This window comes from Pristis pectinata, chromosome 25 (assembly GCF_009764475.1).
Source record: "Pristis pectinata isolate sPriPec2 chromosome 25, sPriPec2.1.pri, whole genome shotgun sequence".
In the NCBI taxonomy this organism is placed as follows: domain Eukaryota; kingdom Metazoa; phylum Chordata; class Chondrichthyes; order Rhinopristiformes; family Pristidae; genus Pristis; species Pristis pectinata.
This window is the reverse complement of record NC_067429.1, coordinates 355,026-376,567: the sequence shown is the minus strand read 5'-3', so window position 1 is coordinate 376,567 and position 21,542 is coordinate 355,026. Positions and strand designations below refer to the sequence as shown.

Sequence of the window (21,542 nt, the reverse complement as noted above, 5' to 3'; positions counted from 1 at the left end):
TTTACCATGGCCTTGGAGAGGGATAGGAGCAAACGATATGGGAAAGTATTTAACTGGGGGAGGGGGAATTATGATGCTATTAGGCAGGAACTTGGGAGCGTAAATTGGGAACAGATGTTCTTGGGGAAGTGCACAATGGAAATGTGGAGGTTGTTTAGGAAGTACTTGCATGGGCTTCTGGATAGGTTTGTCCCATGGAGGCAGGGTAAGAATGGTAGAGTGAAGGTTGATAAGACACAGAATATCTTGTCAAGAGGAAGAAAGAAGCTTGCCTAAGATTTAGAAAGCAAGGATCAGACTGGAGACTTACAAGGTAGGCAGGAGGGAGCTTAAAAATGGACTTAGGAGAGCTAGGAGGGGGCATGAGAAGGTCTTGGCGAGTAGGATCAAGGAAAACCCCAAGGCATTCTACATGTATGATATGTGAAGTATAGGAGGATAACAAGAATGAGGGTGGGATCGATCAGGGATAAAAGAGGAAACGTTCCAGGAGTCGGAAGAGGTAGGGGAGGTCCTTAATGAATAGTTTGCTTCAGTATTCACCAGTGAGAGAGACCTTGATGTTTGTGAGGATGGGAGATTGCTGCACCTTTGGCGATGATCTTTGTGTCCTCACTGGCCACAGGAGTAGTGCCGGGTGATTAGAGGGTGGCAAATGTTGTTCCTTTGTTTAAGAAAGGGAGTAGGGATAACCCTGGGAATTACAGACCGGTGAGTCAGTTAATTCAGTGGTGGGCAAATTACTGGAGAAGATTCTTAGAGACAGGATTTATGGGCATTTGGAGAAGCATAGACTAGTTAGGGACAGTCAGCATGGCTTTGTGAGGGGCAGGTCATGCCTCACAAGCCTGATTGAATTCTTTGAGAATGTAACAAAGCACATTTATGAAGCAGTGGATGTGGTGTACATGGATTTTAGTAAGGCGTTTGATAAGGTTCCTCATGGAAGGCTCCAGGGAAACATGGCTGTGTGGATTCAGAATAGGCTCGCCCAGAGAAGACAAAAGGTGATGGTAGATGGAGAGTATTCTGCCTGGAGGTTGGTGACCAGTGGTGTTCCGCAGGGATCTGTTCTGTGATTTTTATAAATGACTTGGATGAGGATGTGAAAGGGTGGGTTGACAAGTTTTCTGATTACACTAAGGTTGGTGGTGTTGTGGATAGTGTAGAAGGTTGCTGTAGATTACAACAGGACATTGATATCAGAGCTGGGCTGAGAAGTGGCAGATGGAGTTCAACCCGAAAAAGTGTGAAGTGATACAATTTGGAAGATCGAATTTGAAGGCAGAATACAAGGTTAATCGCAGGACTCTTTGCAGTTTGGAGGAACAGAGGGATCTTGGGGTCCATGTCCATAGATCCCTCAAGGTTGCCGCGCAGGTTGATAGGGTTGTTAAGAAGTCGTATGGAGTGTTGGCCTTCATTAGTCAGGGTATTGAGTTCAAGAGCCGCCAGGTAATGATGCAGCTCTATAGAACTCTGGTTGGACCACACTTGGAGTATTGTGTTCAGTTCTGATCGCCTCATTATAAGAAGGATGTGGAAGCTTTAGCGAGGGTGCAGAGGAGATTTACCAGGATGCTGCCTGGATTGGAGAGCATGTCTTATGAGGATAGGTTGAGTGAGCTCGGGCTTTTCTCTTTGGAGAGAAGGAAGATGAGAGGTTACTTGATAGATGTGTACAAGATGACAAGAGGCATAGATCGAGGGGGCAGTCAGAGACTTTTTCCCAGGGCACAATGGCTAACACGAGGGGACATAATTTTAAGGTGATTGGAGGAAGATATAAGGGGGATGTCAGAGGTAAGTTTTTTACACAAAGAGTGATTGGTCCATGGAACGTACTGCCGGCAGAGGTTGTGGGGGCAGATACATTAGGGACATTTAAGAGACTCTTAGCTATCTGAGGCACATGAATGATAGAAAAATGGAGGGCTATGTGGGAGGGAAGGGTTAGATAGGACTTAGAGCAGGATAAAATGTCAGCACAACATCGTGGGGCGAAGGGCCTGTACTGTGCTGTAATGTTCTATGTTCCATCTATGAGCCATGCTCCTGTGTGTGCTTCACTCACTGTGGGTCTGTTGTCTCGCTCTTCTGTCCCTCAGATTGCTCACCTCTTCATTAACTAACACTTTGGAATAATACTGACGAGACATTGGATAATTCTGGAAGGGCTGATGCTGATTTCATTCTACAGACAAGGCTTTACACAACTAGTTGCAGGGGCTGCATTTATATGAGGGAAAAGTTTGAAATTTAGAGAGGGAGTTCTTGGAAGTAATTCAGTGACAGGAATGAACAGTGTTTCAGGGTCAGGATGCAGTAGCAAATAGGGTCAAAATACAGATGGTGGTAATTTGAAAACTGAGGACTCCATCTGAGTGCACAATGCATTCATAACAAGAAAGATGAATTAGTGTCATAAATGGAGATGAATAGGTTTGATCTAACGGTCAGTACAAAGCGATTGCATGGTGACTTAGCCTAGCAACTGAAGCTTCCAGAGGAGTTGATTTTCCAAAGGAAGGAAAACCAAAAAAGTAGGTGGGGTCACTCCAAAATTAAATGATGTAATGGGGACAGTAGCGAGAAATTATGGTGGCCTGAAAAATTAGGAAATAAAGTTAGTTTGGGTGGAGATTAGAAAGTAACAAAGGGTCATAATATTCCATGACTGACGTAGTACCTACAGTAGGTTGGCAGTGTTTGGCATACATAGTGTTGGTATTGGTATACCCATATTGGAACACCAATATTGTCCTCTTTGGTACACAGTCCCTCAAAACGCTTGCTGATAAAGTCCGTGATGGTGGTGACATACTCACCTAGGCTGGGAGCTGAGTCTTTGAACATGGACCAGTTCACTGACTCAAAGCAGTTATGTAGAAGCTCATCTGCTTCCTCAGACCAGCACTGCACGACTTTCTTTACTGGATCCTCCCATTTCAGCTTCTGTTTGTATGCATGGAGAAGGAGCACAGCCTGGTGGTCTGATTCACCAAAGTGAGGGCAGGGGGTGGCTTGGAAGGCATCCTTGATGGTTGTATAGCAACAGTCAAGGGTGTTTGGGCCCCTGGTGGCACAGGAGACATGCTGGTAGTACTTTGGCAGAGTATCACTAATGGGTGCTTGTAACAAAAGGAACGCCATAATCACAAGGCACTTTAATCTTCAAGTAGATTAGGCAAATGAAATTTGCGAAGATAATCTTCAATATGAATTTGTGGAAGATATTTGAGACAGTTTGCAGAATAATACATTTTGACCTGGTCATATTTACTGAGGCAGGATTAACTGGTAATCTGATTGTAAAGAGTCCTCTGAAGAAGAGTGATGATAATACAATAGAACTGCACATTTATTCAGTTTGTGAGTGACAAACAAATCTGAAACTAGAAGTTTAAACTTAAATAAAAACAATTACACAGGTATGAAAGGTGAGTTAGTTCAGGTAAACTGACTGATTAGCTTAAAGGGTAAAATAGTAAATAAACAAGTCCCAGTGTCCGAACCGTTCAGTATAGTTCATTGGATCTGCTTCCCATTGAGGTGATGACGACAGAGTCTGGACATAAGTAAGTGACGTCAGCATCCTGCAGATCCCCGACTGAAGTGGTGTGGCAGAGAAGCAAAAACTGCAGATGCTGGAAAGTTGAAATAAAAACAAAGTTCTGGAAACACTCAGCAGATCAGGCAGCATCTGTGGGGAGGGTAAAACCAAACTAATTCTACAATGGATGACCATGCATCAGAAGTGACCGATACTGACATAAAGGCCTGGTTACCTGAAACCTTATGGATTGGGTTGTGATGTGCTTAGATAGAAAGATGAGGTGCTGTTCCTCAAGCTTACAATGGACTTTGTTGGAAAAGTGTAGGAGGCCAAATGCAGAGAAAGCAGAGTGAGATTGGGTGAACAACTGAAAGCTCAGGGTCATCCCTATGGACTGAATGAGGTGCCATGCAAAGCATCACCCAATCTGTATCAGTTTCTCCAATGTAGAGGAGACCACACACTACACCTGACTGGAAGAAGTGCAAGTGAATCACTGCTTCATCTGGAAGGGGCCCTGGTGGTGGGAAGGAAGGAGGTGAAAGGGCAGCAGTTCCATCTCCTCTGGCTGAAAGGGAAAGAGCTGTGATAGAGATTGGGAAGGGAGTGATCCCCTTGGAATGCTGGGGGGTGGGGGAGGGGGAAGATGTGTCCAGTAGCAGAACCTTGTAGAAGATGGTGGAAACTATAGAAGATAATCCATTGGAGGCTGGTGGACTGGAAAGTGAGGACAAGGGGAACCCTAACCTTGCTCTGACTGGAAGGAGAAAGTTGAGACAAGTGGTGGAGGACATTGAGATATGTCAAATGTGGTAGAAAAAGGGAAGCCACCAAAAAGGAAAAAGAAAGACATCTCAGAGGCACTTGTGGGTGACCTTTGCTCTGAAGTGGAGGCCATGTACATTTCCCATTTGTTCTGTGGATGAGCTAAAGTGCAGCAGAAAGTGCTGGAGACGATACATCATTGAATGGGGAAGAGTTCATAGGGATGTGGGACCAGTTTGTATGCCGACCTAAGGTGGAGGCAGGTTTCTGCAGTTGCCAAAGTTGAGGAAGATGCTCTGCACTCCCTCCCTATTGGAGTCAAGATCTTTACTAAGGACACAAAAAGCCATGTGTGGTTTCCAATGTTTCTGCTGCATTTGTCACAAGGTGAAGGACATGTCAGTGATGGATGGAGTCCACACTGCAATTCCGGGACCAGATCAATGGCCACTAGGAAACACACAGTGAAATTCATCTTTTTGCATGTGTTCTGGGGGCAGCCTGCAAGTGTCGCCACGCTTCCAGTGCCAACATAGCATGCCCACAACTCCTACCCTGTATGTCTTTGGAATTTGGGAGGAAACCGGAGCACCCGGAGGAAACCCACACAGACACGGGGAGAAAGTACAAACTCCTTACAGACAGTGGCCGGAATTGAACCCAGGTCGTTGGTGCTGTAATAGCGTTATGCTAACCACAACACTACTGTGACAGAATTCAAGATAATCTGTATGAATATCCCATTCCATGAGTGGTTCAGTCTACAAGAGAGCAACATGGATGATACAGAATAGCTCAATTCACCTATTGCCACAAACAGGTTTACAGCAGACACCATCGCACTGGCTCTCCACTCTGCTCTGGACCACCTGGACAACTGGAACACATATGTCAGGCTGTTGTTCATTGACTACAGCTCAGTGTTCAACACATTCATCCCCTCAAAACGTCTGATAGATCCTCTAAGATGTTGACAGCCAGGAACTTGAAGCTGCTCACCCTGCCCACTGCAGACCCTTCAATGAGGACTGGAGCATGTTCACCTGACTGGGCCTCTGTACCCTGCCCCCTCCCCCTCCCCCCCACCCCTGCAATTGGATCCTCACTGGGAGACCACAATCAGTATGAATCAGGAACCTCATCTCTTCTTCACTGACCATCAACACAGCCACATCTAAGGGCTGCGTGCTGAGTCCCCTGCTCTACTCTCTATATACCTACAACTGTGTGGCCAAGCCTAGCTCCAACACCATCCATAAATTTGCCAATGACACCACTGTTGTTGGCAGAATCACAGATGGTGATGAGGAAACGTACAGGAGTGAGATTTGTCGGTTGGTTGAGTGGTGTCATAAGAACAGCCTTGCTCTCAACGTCAGCAAAATCATGGAACTGATTGTGGATTTTAGGAAGGGGAAGTCAGGTGAACATGCTCCAGTCCTCATTGAAGGGTCTGCAATGGGAAGGGTGAGCAGCTTCAAGTTCCTGGCTGTCAACATCTTAGAGGATCTATCCTGGGCCCAGCACATAGATGCAACCATGAAGACGGTGTGCCAGCATCTCTACTTTCTTAGAAGTTTAAGGAGATTCAGCAGGTCATTGAAGACTCTGACAAACTTCTGCAGGTGTACAATGGGCAGCATTCTGACTGGTTGCATCACAGCCTGGTGTGGAAACTCCAATGCACAGGAACACAAAAGTCTACAGAGAGTGGTGGACTCAGCCAGTTCCATCACGGGTACAGCTTTTCCCATCACTGAGGACATGAGGACATGTCTCGGGATGGCAACATCCATCATCTGGGAGACCCCCACCATCTGGGCCGTGCCCTCTTCTCAATGCTGTCCTTAGGCAGGAGGTACAGGAGCCTGAAGACCCTCAAGGTTCAACAACAGCTTCTTCCCAACTGCCGACAGGTTCTTGAACCCACCTGAAAAACCCTAACACTACCTTGGACTATATTTCTTGTCCTTTCTCTCAACTTGCACTAATGTCATAATGTTTATTTTGTCATATATGTATAATTTATGTTAATTTAAATTTATGTTAACTTATGGGATATTGGCTTTCATAAATCGTGGGATCGAGTTTAAGAGCCGCAAAGTAATGATGCAGCTTTACAAAACTCTGGTTAGACCACACTTAGAGTACTGTGTCCAGTTCTGGTCGCCTCATTATAGGAAGGATGTGGAGGCATTGGAGAGGGTACAGAGGAGATTTACCAGGATGCTGCCTGGATTAGAGAGTATGGATTATGATGAGAGACTAAAGGGAGCTCGGGCTTTACTCATTGGAGAGAAGGAGGATGAGGGGAGACATGATAGAGGTGTACAAGAGGAATAGATAGAGTAGACAGCCAGCACCTCTTTCCCAGGGCACCAATGCTCAAAACAAGAGGACATGGCTTTAAAGTAATGGGTGGGAAGTTCAAGGGAGATATCAGAGGGAGGTTTTTTACCCAGAGAGTGGTTGGTGCATGGAATGCGCTGCATGGGGTGGTGGTGGAGGCTGATATGTTGGTCAAGTTCAAAAGACTGTTAGATAAGCATATGGAGGAATTTAAGACAGAGGGATATGTGGGAGGAAGGGGTTAGATAGACTTAGGTGTGGTTTGAAGGGTGGCACAACATGGTGGGCCGAAGGGCCTGTATTGTGCTGTATTGTTCTATGGTTCTATGGTTCTTATGTTTGTCATGTTTGTAACATATGGTGCTGCTGCTGCAAAAAGATCATTTTCTTGGCATTTATACCCTGGGTGCGTCTGCCTGTGACAATAAACTTGAACTTGAAAAAGAAACAGCTAATAATGAATAAAACAATGCTTGTTTGAAATAACCAGGGGTGTGATAGCCAGGGAGAATGTTGATTGGCATGAAGAATCAATGAATAGTATAGGTTCAGAGAAAACCCACAGAGGGGTAATGCCAGGCAAGGCTCCAAGGAACAAACTGTAGCGAACAATTTACTGAAGGAAAACTGGTTGAGCAGCATCTGTGGGGGGAAGGAACTGTTGATGTTTCAGGTCGAAACTTTGCATCGGGACAGGGTTTTGACCTGAAACATCGACAATTCCTTTCCCCCCACAGATGCTGCTCGACCCACTGAGTTTCTCCAGCAGTTTGTTCATTGCTCCAGATTCCAGAATCTGCAGTCTCTTGTATCTCCAAGAAACTGCGACTGTATTCTTTGATGAATATTGTCTCTTTCTTTTGGATGCAACTTAATAAATCTGTGGTGCTTATAACCAACATACCTGTTGCCAGAGTAGTTTGTTGTTGAAATGAACAAGTCTTTTAAATTAGTTTAAATCAGATGTCAAAAGTAAAGCCAAATTTAAACTTAGCAAATGTTGCACCAGCTCAGGTATCAGTTTCTCAGCTTGCTCCCACCCATTCAGTACAACCAATCAAAACTCACTTTTCCTGCTCCACAGGTTGTGAAGACTTTACTTGTGAGACTCAACCTACAGAATAGTCGTAATCGGTTTGCTCTCTTCGAACGGAATGTAAGTGATGATCAGTTTGTGGACGATGACACAATTGTGGCAGACATCATAACCAGGTTTGAAAAGTAAATATCCGTTCAAGTGTGTAACTTTCATTTTGGTCTTTTACTCTGATCTCCTGGTAGCCAGGAAATTCATATAGAGCTGGGGAGATTCACCAAAATGATTCCAGGGATGAGGAAGTTTATGTGGAGAGACTGGAGCAGCTGGGAACAGAGAGGGTTGTGAAGAGATCTGAAGGTGCTGTCAAAATCATTAAGGTAAAGTAGAAATATTGGGAAAATTTTAGGTCACATGGATCAGTTGGAAGGGCAGTCGGACTTCCTGAGGAGCATGCAGGAGGCAGAGAGTGTTACAGATGAGAGGATACAGAGGGTGTTATAGATGGGAAGAGACAGAGGAGAGCTTCAGCCAGATCAGGTGATACTATAGGCCTCCCAATAGTTAAGGAGGATTAGAACAGATATGTAGGCAGATTGCAGAAGGTTGTAAAAGCAATAGGGTTGTGGTGGGGGATTTTACGGTTCCCAGTATTGACTGGGATTGCCTTAGTGCAAGGAGCTAAGAGCTACAGAGTAAGTGTTAGACCACACAGAAATAGGCCCCTCGGTCCAACTTGTCCATGCCAATCAAGTTACCGACCTGAGCTAGTCTCATTGGCCTACATTTGGCCCATATCCCTCAAAGCCTTTTCTATCGATGTACCTGTCTACATGTCTTTTAAACATTGCAAATGTACCTGCCTCTACCACTTCCTCTGGCAGCTCATTCTGTATAATCACCACCCTCTGTGTGAAAAAGTTGTCCCTTGAGTCCCTTCTAAATCCTTCTCCTCTCACCTTAAACCTGTGCCCTCCAGTTTTAGATTTCCCTACCCTGGGAAACATAAGAACATAAGAAATAGGAACGGGAGTCGGCCATCTAGCCCATTGAGCCTGCTCTGCCATTCAATAAGATCAAGGCTGATCTGGCCGTGGACTCAGATACACCTACCTGCCTTTTCCCCATAACCCTTAATTCCCCTACTATGCAAAAATCTATCTAACTGTGTCTTAAATATATTTAATGCCTAGCCTCTACTGCTTCCCTGGGCTAAGAATTCCACAGATTCACTACTCTCTGGGAAAAGCAGTTCCTCCTCATCTCCATCCTAAATCTATTCCCTCAAATCTTGAGGCTATGTCGCCTAGTTCTAGTCTCACCATCCAGTGGAAACAACCTTCCTGCCTCTATATTATCTATCCCTTTCATAATTTTATATGTTTCTATAAGATCCCCTCTCATTCTTCTGAATTCTAGTGAGTATAATCCCAAGTGACTCAATCTCTCCTTATAGGCTAACCCTCTCATCTCCGGAATCAACCTGGTGAACCTCCTCTGCACCATCTCCAAAGCCAGTATATCCTTCCTCAAGTAAGGAGACCAGAACTGCACGCAGTACTCCGGGTGCAGCCTCACCAGTACCCTGTACAGTTGCAGCATAACCTCCCTGCTCTTAAATTCAATCCCTCTAGCAATAAAGGCCAACGTTCCATTTGTCTTCTTGATAACCTGATGCACCTGCAAACCAACCTTTTGCGATTCGTGCACAAGCACTCCCAAGTCCCTCTGCATAGCAACCTGTTGCAATCTTTCACCATTTAAATAATAATTTAATAATCTGATCTTCTATTTTTCCTTCCAAAGTGGATGACCTCACATTTACCAACATTGTACTCCATCTGCCAGACCCTTGCCCACTCACTTAACCTGTCTATATCTCTCTGCAGACTCTCCACATCCTCTGCACAATTTGCTTTTCCACTCAATTTAGTGTCATCAGCAGACTTAGACACGCTGCACTCGGTCCCCTCTTCCAAAGTGATAATGTAAAGACCTTTATCTACCTTTATCCCACCTTATCTACACCCCTCATGATTTTATCTACCTATAAAAATGACAGATGAAGTTTAATCCGGGCAAGTGTGAGGTATTGCACTGTGTGAGCTCAGATGTAAGGAAAAAGTATACAGTAAATGGCAGGACCCTTAACAGCATCGATGCGCAGAGGGATCTTGGGGTCCCTAGAAGTAGCCACGCAAGTAGATAAAGTGGTAAAGAAGGTTATGGCATACTTGCCTTCATTGGTCAGGGTATTGAGTATAAGAGTCAGGAAGTCACGCTGCAGATGTATAAAACTTTGGTTAGGCCGCACTTGGATTATTGTGTGCAGTTCTGGTCGCCCCATTACAGGAAGCATGTGGAGGCTTTAAGAGGATGCAGAAGAGGTTCACCAAGATGCTGCCTGGATTAGAGGGTATGAGTTATAATGAGAGTTTAGGCAAGTTTTTTTACACAGAGTGGTAGTAGTTGCCTGGAACGGTCTGCCAGGAGTAGTGGTGGATATGACACAATAGTGGTGTTTAAGAGGGTTTTAGATAGGGGAAGCAAGGGAGAAGATTACTGGGGCTCTGACAGAGATTTTTGCTTCTTCATTAGCCACAGGTAAGGTACCAGAGGCTGGAGGATAGCTACTTTAGGAGGAGTCAGCAAGGTTTTATGCAGGAAAGACCATGCCTCACAAATCTGAGCTTTTTGAGGAGGTAGCCAAGGAGGTCAATGAGTGGTGGTTTACATGGACCAGTAAGGACTTTAACAAGGTCCCACATGTTTGACTGGTCCAGAAGGTTAAGGCACAAGGTGATTAGAGGTGTGTTGGCAAACTGGATCCAAAGCTAGCTGGATGATAGGAGGCAGGGAGTAGCGGGGGAGTCCAAGCTCCAAGCACCGTGACACAGCAAGGAGAGGGAGAGTTCCCAGGACATGGTATTTCAGAGGTAGTCACACCCCTTAAATTAACTACATCTAAACTGGTGAACTGTCAGGGACAGGACAGTGTGACTGAAGAAGAGGCAGGTAGAGGGATCCAGAGGATAGTTAGGAGGAGCCTCAGCCCTTCCCCTTATCCAACAGGTATGGAGTTTTTGCTCCCTGTGTGGATGAGGGTGGAGATTACAGGGAGAATGTGCACCAGGATCCAGGGAGCCATTCATGTGGGGGGAGGAAAGAGAAATGTAATAGTTATAGGAGCTAGTACAATTAGGGGAACAGACACTGTTCTCTGCAGCAGACACGGAGTCCTGACAGCTGTGTTGGCTGTTGCTGGGGTTAAGGACATCTGGACTGGAGAAGAACTGGGAGTGGGAGTGGGAGGTGTCATGGTCCATGTAGGCACTGATGACATAGGTAGGACGAGGAAGGAGGTTCTGATGAAGGATTATGAGAAGCTCAAGGCAAAACTGAAAAGCAGAACCACAAGGATGATAATCTCCGGGCTATTCCCTGAGTCACGTGCAAATTAGCAAAGGATAAATAGGGTTAGGGAAGTATATGAGTGGCTCGGGGCTTGGTGTGGGACAAATGGGTTCTGGGGCTTGAGACACTGACAACAGTATTGGCGAAGGGGAGAGTTGTTCCATTGGGATGGCTCCACCTGAGCCAGTGGCCTGGTGAATCTGTACAGGGCTTTAAACTAATGATGAGGGAAAACTGGAAAGCTTAATAAATCAGGAGGAAATGAAAGAGCAGTGAAGGTGAAACTATCAGTCTTTGTGTGATAGGCCAGGACAGAAAATGTAAATAAAAATATGCAAAACACAACAAATCCAGAGTTGCAAATGACTGTCAAGAACCTAAGCTTAGTGTTCTGTAATTGGATGCATGTAGCATTTGCACGCAGGTAGATGAGTTGATAGCACAGACAGCAAGATCTGAGTATGGTGTAATAGCTTTTGTTCTTTTGCCAGATTCTCTGCTAGTGTGGCTGAGCCAGCGCCTCAGTGCAGACTGTGTTTCAAGCTGTACTGTTTCCTGGATCCAGACCACAGCCCACAGAACAATGTAGAACTCAGCCTTCTCTTCGAACAGGTAAAAGTAAAGCACTGGTTGGTCTTCCCCACCAACAGGTTAACCAGTTCATCCCTTACAAAGGAATGTCAGCTTATTTGGCAGGGCAATTGGTTCTGTCTCTGTGACTATCTGCCTCAACCACTCCAGTTGTTAGTCAGTCTGACACGAGAGTCTAGACCAACACAACATAAAATGCTGGTAAATAAGAGAGCCTTTGCTTGGCCAGAAGGAAAGGTATTGATGTATAAGGTGACAAAACATTTAAATATTCAGGCATGGGCTGATGTGGCAAATAACACTTGTGCCACATAAGTTGCCAGCTCCATCAGGAGAGGGTCCAATTACCTACCCTTGACATTCACTGATGTTACCAGGCCCTTTGGCCCAACTCGTCCGTGCTGACCAAGTTGTCTACAGAGTTGGTCCCACTTGCCTGTGTTTGGCCCATATCCCACTAAATCTGTCCTATCCATGTACTGTACTTGTCCAAATATCTGTCAAACAACGTAATTGTACCCACCACTCCAAATGTAATTATACCCACCTCTACCACTTCCTCTGACAGCTCGTTCCACACACCCACCACCCTCTGGGTGAAAAACCTGCCCCTCAGGTCTCCTTTAAATCTTTCCCCTCACCTTCAACCTGTGCCCTCTGGTTTTAGACTAACTTACCCTGGGAAAAAGACTGTCACTGTCCATTCCCTCACCCTGACCCCTGACCCTGACCCCTCACCCTGACCTCCTCCCCACACCCCGACGCTTCACTCACTCCCCATCCTCCTCCCCCACACCTCCCCATTCCCCCTCCCCTCACTCCTCCCCCACCTCCCACTCGACTCTCCCCTCTCCCCCCTCTCCCCATCCCACTCCCCTCTAACCCTCCCCCTCAATCACTCCCCTCACACCTCTCCCCTCCCCCTCCTCATTCCCCTTCATCCCCTTCCCCCTCCCCTCACTCCTTCCTCATCCCGTCCTCTCCCCCTCTCCCTCACTCCCTCCCCCTCCTTCCTTCCCCTCCTCTCCCCCTCATTCCTTCCTCCCCCACCCCCTACTCCCTACCCCCTCCCTGCTTCTCCTCCCCTCACTCCCTCCTCCTCCCCTCCCTTCCCCGCTGTCCCTCACTCCCTCCCCTGCCCTCCTCCTCCTCCTCCCCTCACTCCCTCCTCCTCCCCTCCCTTCCCCGCTGTCCCTCACTCCCTCCCCTGCCCTCCTCCTCCTCCTCCTCCCACTCACTCCCTCCCCTCGCTCCCTCTGCTCCCTGCTCTCCCCACACTCCTTCCCCTCCCCTTCCCCCTCTCCCCTCCCTCACTCCCTCCACTCCCTCCCCTCCCCACACCCTCTCCCCTCACTCCCCTTTCTCCACTCCCTCCCCCTCCCCTCCCCCTCACCCCCTCGCCCTCACTCCCTCCCTCCCCCCTCGCCCTCACTCCCTCCCTCCCCGCTCACCCCCACTCCCTCCCCTCCCCTCACTCCCTCCCCTCGCTCCCTGCTCCCTGCTCTCCCCACACTCATTCCCCTCCCCTTCCCCCTCTCCCCTCCCTCACTCCCTCCACTCCCCACACCCTCTCCCCTCACTCCCTCCTCCCCTTTCTCCACTCCCTCCCCCTCCCCTTTCTCCACTCCCTCCCCCTCCCCTCCCCCCTCGCCCTCACTCCCTCCCTCCCCGCTCACCCCCACTCCCTCCCCTCTCCTCCCCACACCCTCTCCCCTCACTCCCTCCTCCCCCTTTCTCCTCACCCACCCCCTCCCCTCCCCTCACTCCGTCCTCCCCTTCACCCCCTCCCCTCGCCCTCACTCCCTCCTTCCCCGCTCACCCTCCCTCCCTCCCCTCCCCGCCCCACCCCCTCTCCCCTCACTCCCTCTCCTCCCCCTTTCTCCTCTCCCCTCCCCTCCCTCCACTCTCCCCTCACTCCCTCCCCTCCGCCCCTCTCCCCTCACTCCTCTCCCCCTCTCCCCTCCCTCCCCTCATCCCTCTCCCCTCACTCCCTCCCTTCCCTCCCCCCACTCCCTGGGCCAGAGTGGGTCACATTTTCTTCCTCTTTGACGGAAGCTTCGTGAGTCCGTCTCACTGCTCCACCTCTGTGATCTCTGCTTCATCGAGATTCCAGCATCTACAGTCCCTTGTTTCTCTGGGACACAATCTGTGTTGCTGCACTCCTACTTGCAACACTTTTGTGATGCTTGTCAGGGAGGTCCTGAACTGCACCTGAGGTGAATCCAGTTTCTTGCCAATGTTTTCTTATTTTTACTTAAAAATCCAAAATAATTGTTATATTATTTAATTCTGGAGTTGTAGCCAATGCACCACAATACCTATCCCCATCTGACCACTGCTTCCCCTATACTACAACAAACAATAAGGAACAGGAGCAGGAGGTTACCAGTTAGCCCCACCAGCTCCTTCCAATCTTGGTCTCATCACCGCTTCCCCGCTTCCTCCCCATATCTCCCTGGTGATATACATTCATGCTGAGAAACATGCCTGACCCTGGTCCTCAATGTCAGCCTGAAACAGATGTGCTGACCATACAGTTCAGTGTGAACACTCATGAGTAACTCATGAGACAGGAGGTTCTGTGGACATGAGCAAGAATCCCAGATGGTATGTTGCCTCCCAGGTGCCAGGGTCCAGGATGTATCTGATCAGGTCCACAGCATTCTTGTGTGGGAGGGAAAGCAGCCAGAAGTTGTGGTACATGTTGGTACCAACGACATAGGTAGAAAGAGGGATGAGGTCCTGAAAAGTGAGTTTAGGGAGCCAGGCAGAAGGCTGAAGAATAGGACCTCAAGGGTAGCAATGTCAGGATTGCTGCCAGTGCGACATGACAGTGAAGGTAAGAATAGGAGGAGATGGCAGATGAATGTGTGGCTGAGGAGTTGGTGCAGGGGGCAAGGTTTTAGATTTTTGGATCATTGGGATCTCTTCTGGGGAAGGTGGGACCAAGATTGGATGGGTTACACCCGAACTTGAGGGGGACCAATGTCCTTGTAAGCAGGTTTGCTAGTGTGGTTCGGGAGGGCTTAAACTAGTTTGCGAGGGGGATGGGAACCGGAGGGATAGGTCAGTGGAAGAAGTGCATGGAGTAAAGCCAGATCTAACATATAGAGAGGCTTTGAGGAAGGAGAAGCTGAGTATAGGGTATAAAAGTAGTAAGGTGGATGGGCTAAAGTGCATTTACTTAAATGCAAGAACTATCAGGAATAAGGGTGATGAACTGAGAGCTTGGATAAATACATGGAACTATGATATTGTGGCTCTTGCAGAGACTTGGTTGTCACCAGGGCAGGAATGGATACTGAATATTCCTGGATTTCAGTGTTTTAAAAGGGATGGGGGGGGGGGGGGAGGAAGAGGAGGAGGGGTGGCGTTACTGGTCAGGGATACTATTACAGCTACAGAAAGGGTGGATAATGTAGCAGGATCCTCGCTAGAGTCAGTATGGGTGGAAGTTAAGAACAAGAAAGGAGCAGTTACTCTACTGGGAGTATTCTATAGGCCCCCTTGGTAGCAGCAAGGAGACTGAGGAGCAGATCGGGAGGCAGATTTTGGAAAGGTGCAATAATAACAGGGTTGTTATCATGGGAGACTTCAACTTCCCAAATATTGATTGGCACCTGCTTAGTACCAAAGGTTTAGATGGGGCAGAGTTTGTTAAGTGTGTCCAGGACAGATTCCTGTCACAGTATGTTGACAGGCCGACGAGAGGGAATGCCATATTAGATCTAGTATTAGGTAATGAACCGGGTCAGGTGACAGATCTCTCAGTGGGTGAGCATTTGGGAGACAGTGACCACCGCTCCCTAACCTTTAGCATTGTCATGGACAAGGATAGGAGCAAAGAGGACAGGTAAATATTTAATTGGGGAAGGGAAAATTATGAAGTTATAAGGCTAGAACTTGCGAGTGTGAATTGGGATGACATTTTTGAAGGGAAATGTACTATGGAGATGTGGTCGTTGTTCAGGGATCTCTTGCAGGATGTTAGGGATAAATTTGTCCCGATGAGGCAGAGAAGGAATGGCAGGGTGAAGGAACCATGGGTGACAAGAGAGGTGGAACATCTAGTTAGGAGGAAGAAGGCAGCATACATAAGGTGTAGGCAGCAAGGATCAGATAGGTCTCTTGAGGAATATAGAGTAGCAAGGAAGGAACAAGAAGGGGTTGAGGAGAGCAAGAAGGGGACATGAAAAGGTCTTGGTGAGTAGGGTTAAGGAAAACCCCAAGGCATTTTTCACATGTGAAGAGCAGAAGGATGACGAGAGTAGAGGTAGGACCGATTACAGACAAAGATGTGCCTGGAAGCTGTGGAAGTGGGTGAGGTCCTGAATGAATACTTCTTGTCAGTATTCACCAAGGAGAGGGGCCTTGATGACACTGAGGACAGTGTTAGTAAGGGTACTGTTCTAGAGCATGTTGATATGAAGAGAGAGGATGTGTTGGATCTTTTAGAAAATATTAGGACAGATAATTCCCTGGGGCCTGATGGAATATTCAAAACGCTGCTCCGCGTGGCGAGGGAGGAGATTGATGAGCCTTTGGCTAGGATCTTTGAGTCCTCATTGTCCACTGGAATGGTACTGGAGGATTGGAGGGTGGCAAATGTTGTCCCCTTATTCAAGAAAGCTAGTAGGGATAGTCCAGGGAATTATAGACCAGCAAGCCTTATGTCTGTGGTGGGCAAGCTGTTGGAAAGGATTCTTAGAGATAGGATCTATGGTCATTTGGAGAATCATGGTCTGATCAGGAACAGCCAGCATAGCTTTGTGAAGGGCAGATCATGTCTCACAAACCTGATAGTATTCTTTGAGGAGCTGACCAGACAGATTGATGAGGGTAGTGCAGTAGATGTGGTCTACATGGATTTCAGTAAGGCACTTGACAAGGTTCCACAAGGCTTCTTCAGAAGGTCAGAGGGCATGGGATCAAGGGAAGCTTGGCCATGTGGAAGCTGAATTGGCTTGCCTGTAGAAAGCAGAAGGTTGTGGTGGAGGGAGTGCATTCAGATTGGAGGGCTGTGACTAGTGGTGTCCCACTAGGATCAGTTCTGGGACCTCTACTTTTCGTGATATTTATTAATGACTTGGATGAGGGGGTAGAAGGGTGGGTTGGGAAGTTTGCAGATGACACAAAGGTTGGTGGTGTTGTGGATAGTGTAGAGGATTGTCGAAGATTGCAGAGGGACTTTGACAGGATGCAGAGTTGGGCTGAGAAGTGGCAGATGGAGTTCAATCCAGAGAAGTGTGAGGCAGTACACTTTGGAAGGACAAACTCCAAGGCAGAGTACAAAGTTAATGGCAGGATTCTGGGGAGTGTGGAAGAGCAGAGGGATCTGGGGGTCCATATCCACAGATCCCTGAAAGTTGCCTCACAAGTGGATAGGGTAGTTAAGAAAGCTTATGGGGTGTTAGCTTTCATAAGTTGAGGGATCGAGTTTAAGAGCCACCAGGTAATGATGCAGCTCTATAAAACTCTGGTTAGACCACACTTGGAGTACTGTGTCCAGTTCTTGTTGCCTCATTATAAGAAGGATGTGGAAGCGTTGGAAAGGGTGCAGAGGAGATTTACCAGGATGTTGCCTGGTTTAGAGAGTATGCATTATGAAGAGCTAGGGCTTTACTCTTTGGAGACAAGAAGGATGAGAGGAGACATGATAGAGGTGTACAAAATATTAAGAGGAATAGATGTAGTGGACAGCCAGCGCCTCTTTTCCAGGGCACCAATGCTCAATACAAGTGGGCATGGCTTTAAAAAATATGGCTTTAAAGTAATGGGTGGGAAGTTCAAGGGAGATTCAGGAAGTTCAAGGAAGTTCAACCCGGAGAATGGTTGGGGCATGGAGTGTGCTGCCTGGGGCGGTGGTGGAGGCAGGTACATTGGTCAAATTCAAGAGATTGCTATATAAGCATATGGAAGAAGATAAAATAGAGGGATATGTGGGAGGAAGGGGTTAGATAGTCTTAGGCGAGGTTTAAAGTTCGGCACAACATTGTGGGCCAAAGGGCCTGTATTGTGCTGTACTATTCTATGTTCCATGAGTAACTCCTTTCTGTGGGAGTAGGCAGATCCCATAAAGGGACAGGTTTTCTCTTCCTGAAAAAGTATGCTTGAGATTGCCACTGCCCAGGAGAACCACACACTTTACTTAAGGCATACTGAATTACTGGTAATTTTATCCAATGTTGGAGAATTGCTCTGTTTTTGACCCAGGCCCATGAGATGGTGATGAAAGGCTGGCTCCCTGCCCCCGAGGAAACGCTGCACACTCTGGCCGCCCTGAGGTTACAGTTTATATTTCAGGATTTCACCACCCATGTGCCGCTGCCCAAACTTCAAGAACTGTTTCCTGTGTGTGCTCTCCACACAAGACTCAAGCAGTCAGTGAAGCTATTGCCTTCCACAAATAAGAAGGGGCGGAGTCACTTGCTGCCAGGAACATTGGCAAGGAGCCTCTGGGGAAACACGTGTCACAAACAAAGACTGGAGGAGGAGCAGCTGCTGAAAGTGCAGCTCAAAGAAGAGACAGCAGCCTCAATGTCCACCATCACTGAACAGTGGAAACGGCTTCAGGGCATGAGCCAAGTGGAGGCAATGACAACATACCTCAACGTCCTGAAGGAATGGGGAGGATATGGAGCCACACTGTTTGAAGTGCAGGTATTTACGGTAAGTTAATTGATAATTCTGGTAACAGATCATTGGTCTGAAACACTAACATTGATTCTCAAGGAACTCAGCAGGCCAGGCAGCATCCATGGAGAAAAGAAAGTGGTCAACATTCCGGGTCAGGACCCTTCTTCAGGACTGAAGATAGGAAAAGGGGAAGCCCAATATCTAGGAGGGAAAAGCAGAGCAGTGATAGGTGGACAGAAGAGGGGAGGCGGGGTGGGCACAAGGTGGTGTTAGGTAGATACAGGTAAGAGATAGCGATAGGCAGGTGCGGGGGAGGAACTATAGAACCATAGAACACTACAGCACAGAAAAAAGGCCATTTGGCCCTTCTAGTCTGTGCCAAAACTTTATTCCGCTAGTCCCATTGACCTGCACCCAGTCCATAACCCTCCAGACCTCTCCCGTCCACGTACCTATCTAATTTATTCTTAAAGCTTAAGAGTGAGCCCGCATTTACCACGTCAAATGGCAGCCCATTCCATACTCCGACCACTCTGTGAGAAGTTCCCCCTAATGTTCCCCCTAAACCTTTCCCCTTTCACCCTAAAGCCATGTCCTCTCGTACTTATCTCTCCTAATCTAAAGTGGAAAGAGCCTACTCCCACTTACTCCATCTAAACCCCTCATAATTTTATAAACCTCTATCAAATCTCCCCTCATTCTTCTGCACTCCAAGGAATAAAGTCCTAACCTGTTCAATCTTTCCCTGTAACTCAACTCCTGAAGACCTGGCAACATTCTAGTAAATTTCTTCTGCACTCTTTCAATCTTACTGATATCCTTCCTGTAGTTTGGCGACCAGAACTGCACACAATATTCCAAATTTGTCCTCACCAATGTCTTATACAACCTCACCATAACATCCCAACTCCTATACTCAATACTTTGATTTATGAATGCCAGGATGCCAAAAGCCTTCTTTACAACCCTGTCTACCTGTGATGCCACTTTCAGGGCATTATGTATCTGAACTCTCAGACCCCTTTGTTTCTCTGCACTCCTCAGTGCCCTACCATTTACTGTGTATGTCCTACCTTGATTTGTCCTTCCAAAATGCAACACCTCACACTTGTCTGCATTAAATTCCATCTGCCATTTTCTGGCCCATTCTTCCATTTGGTCCAGATCCCTCTGCAAGCTTTGAAAGCCTTTCTTGCTGTCCACTACGCCTCCAATCTTAGTGTCATCAGCAAACTTGCTGATCCAATTTACCACATTATCATCTAGATCATTGATATAGACAACAAACAACAATGGTCCCAGCACAGATCCCTGAGGCACACCACTAGTCACAGGCCTCCAGTCTGAGAAACAATCATCCACTACCACTCTCTGTCTTTTCCCGCACAGCCAGTTTCAAATCCAGTTTACAACCTCTCCATGGATACCTAGAATCTGAACCTTCCGAACTAACCTCCCATGTGGGACCTTGTCAAAGGCCTTACTAAAGTCCATGTAGACAACATCCACAGCCTTTCCTTCACCTGCTTTCTTGGTAACCTCTTCGAAAAACTCTACAAGATTTGTTAAACACAATCTACCATGCACAAAGCCATGCTGACTATCCTTAATCAGCCCTTGGTTGTCCAATACTTGTATATCCAATCTCTCGGAACACCTTCCAATAATTTACCTACTACTGTTGTCAGGCTCACCGGCCTGTAATTACCTGGTTTACTTTTAGAGCCTTTTTTAAACAACAGAACAACATGAGCTACTCTTCAGTCCTCCAGCACAGCAGGGGAGAGCAGATCCACTGGCGGATGGGTCAAAGGTAACAAGAGAGAGACAAAAAGGCTAGGAAAGGGTAGAAGAGAAGCATGGTGGGGTGGGGGGGTTGTGGGGAAGGGGATGGGGATTACCTAAAGTGGGAGAATTCAATGTTCATGCCGTTAGGCTGCAAGGTTCCAAGATGGAAAATGAGGTGCTGTTCCTCCAGTTTATGCTTGGAATTCTCCTGGCAGTGGAGGAAGCCGAGGACTGACATATCTGTGACAGTGTGGGAGGGGGAGTTGAAGTCACTGGCAATGGGGAGATGCAGATCGTGGTTAGGGACAGAGCGCAGGTGTTCTGCGAAATGGTCACCTAGTCTGCGTTTGGTCTCACCAATGTAGAGGAGGCCACATTTTGAGCACTGAATGCAGTAGATGATATTAAGGTGCAGGTGAATCTCTGTCTCACCTGAAAGGACTGTTTGGGTCCCTGGATGGAGGTGATGGAGGTGGTGTAGGGGCAGGTGTTGCACCTATGGCGGTGGCAGTGGAAAGTTCCCGGTGGGACCAGGATAGGTGGGGGGGAGGGAGGAGTGAACTAGGGAGTGGCAGAGAGACCGATCCCTGTGAAAGTCAGAAAGGGGTGGGGAGGGGAGGGGAGGATATGCTTGGTAGTGGAGTCCCGTTGGAGATGGCAGAAGTGGCAGAGAATGACGTGTTGGATACATAGGCTGGTGGGATGAAATGTGAGGACAAGGGGGACCCTGTCCCTGTTGGGTCTGGGAGGGGTGGGGGTGAGAGCGGAGGTGCGGGAAATGGCAGAGATACAAGTGCAAGCTCTCTCAACCACAGAAAAGAAGTTGGACATCTCTGATGTGGAGAGCCTCATCATGGGAGCAGATGTGGCAGAGGTGGAGAAATTGAGAAAAAGGGATCATGTCCTTGCAAGAGACAGGGTGGGAGGAGCTGTAATTAAGGTAGCTGTGGGCATCAGTGGGTTTGTAGAAGATGTTGGTGGATAAAGAATCTCCTGAGATGGAGATGGAAAATAGAGGAAGGAGAGAGAGAGGTGTCAGAGATAGTCCAAGTGAATTGCTGGTGAAAATTAGTGGCGAAATTTATGAAACTGTCGATTTCCGCACGGGTGCAAGAGGTGGCACCAATGCAGTCGTCAGTATAGCGGAGAAGGAGTTGAGGAATGGTGCCAGAGTAGGCTTGGAACGGAGACTGTTCAATGTAGCCAATGAAAAGGCAGGCATAGATGGGGCCCACGCGAGTGCCCATAGCTATGCCCTTGGGCTGTAGAAAGTGAGAGGAATTGAAATTGAAATTGTTTAGGGTGAGGACAAGTTTAGCCAGGCGGAGGAGAGTGTTAGCGGAAGGGGACTGTTTCTGTCTCTGGTCAAGAAAGAAGCGGAGGGCGGTGAGGCCATCACGATGGGGA

The 21,542-nt window shown here is 47.6% G+C and overlaps 1 protein-coding gene across 7 annotated transcripts in view; it reads left to right on the top strand.

Annotated features, from left to right (window-relative positions):
• plekhh3 (pleckstrin homology, MyTH4 and FERM domain containing H3) overlaps positions 1-21,542 on the top strand; it is a 71,788-nt gene that overhangs the window by 34,387 nt on the left and 15,859 nt on the right. For 4 of the 7 annotated variants that reach the window (XM_052038456.1, XM_052038459.1, XM_052038460.1 and 1 more), the window contains exons 9-11: positions 7,755-7,891; positions 11,612-11,732; positions 17,925-18,380. In XM_052038456.1, coding sequence (XP_051894416.1) covers positions 7,755-7,891; positions 11,612-11,732; positions 17,925-18,380 — 714 coding nt within the window. The remainder of the gene's footprint in view (positions 1-7,754; positions 7,892-11,611; positions 11,733-17,924; positions 18,381-21,542) is intronic. The other 3 variants (XM_052038461.1, XM_052038457.1, XM_052038458.1) reach the window with 2 other exon arrangements.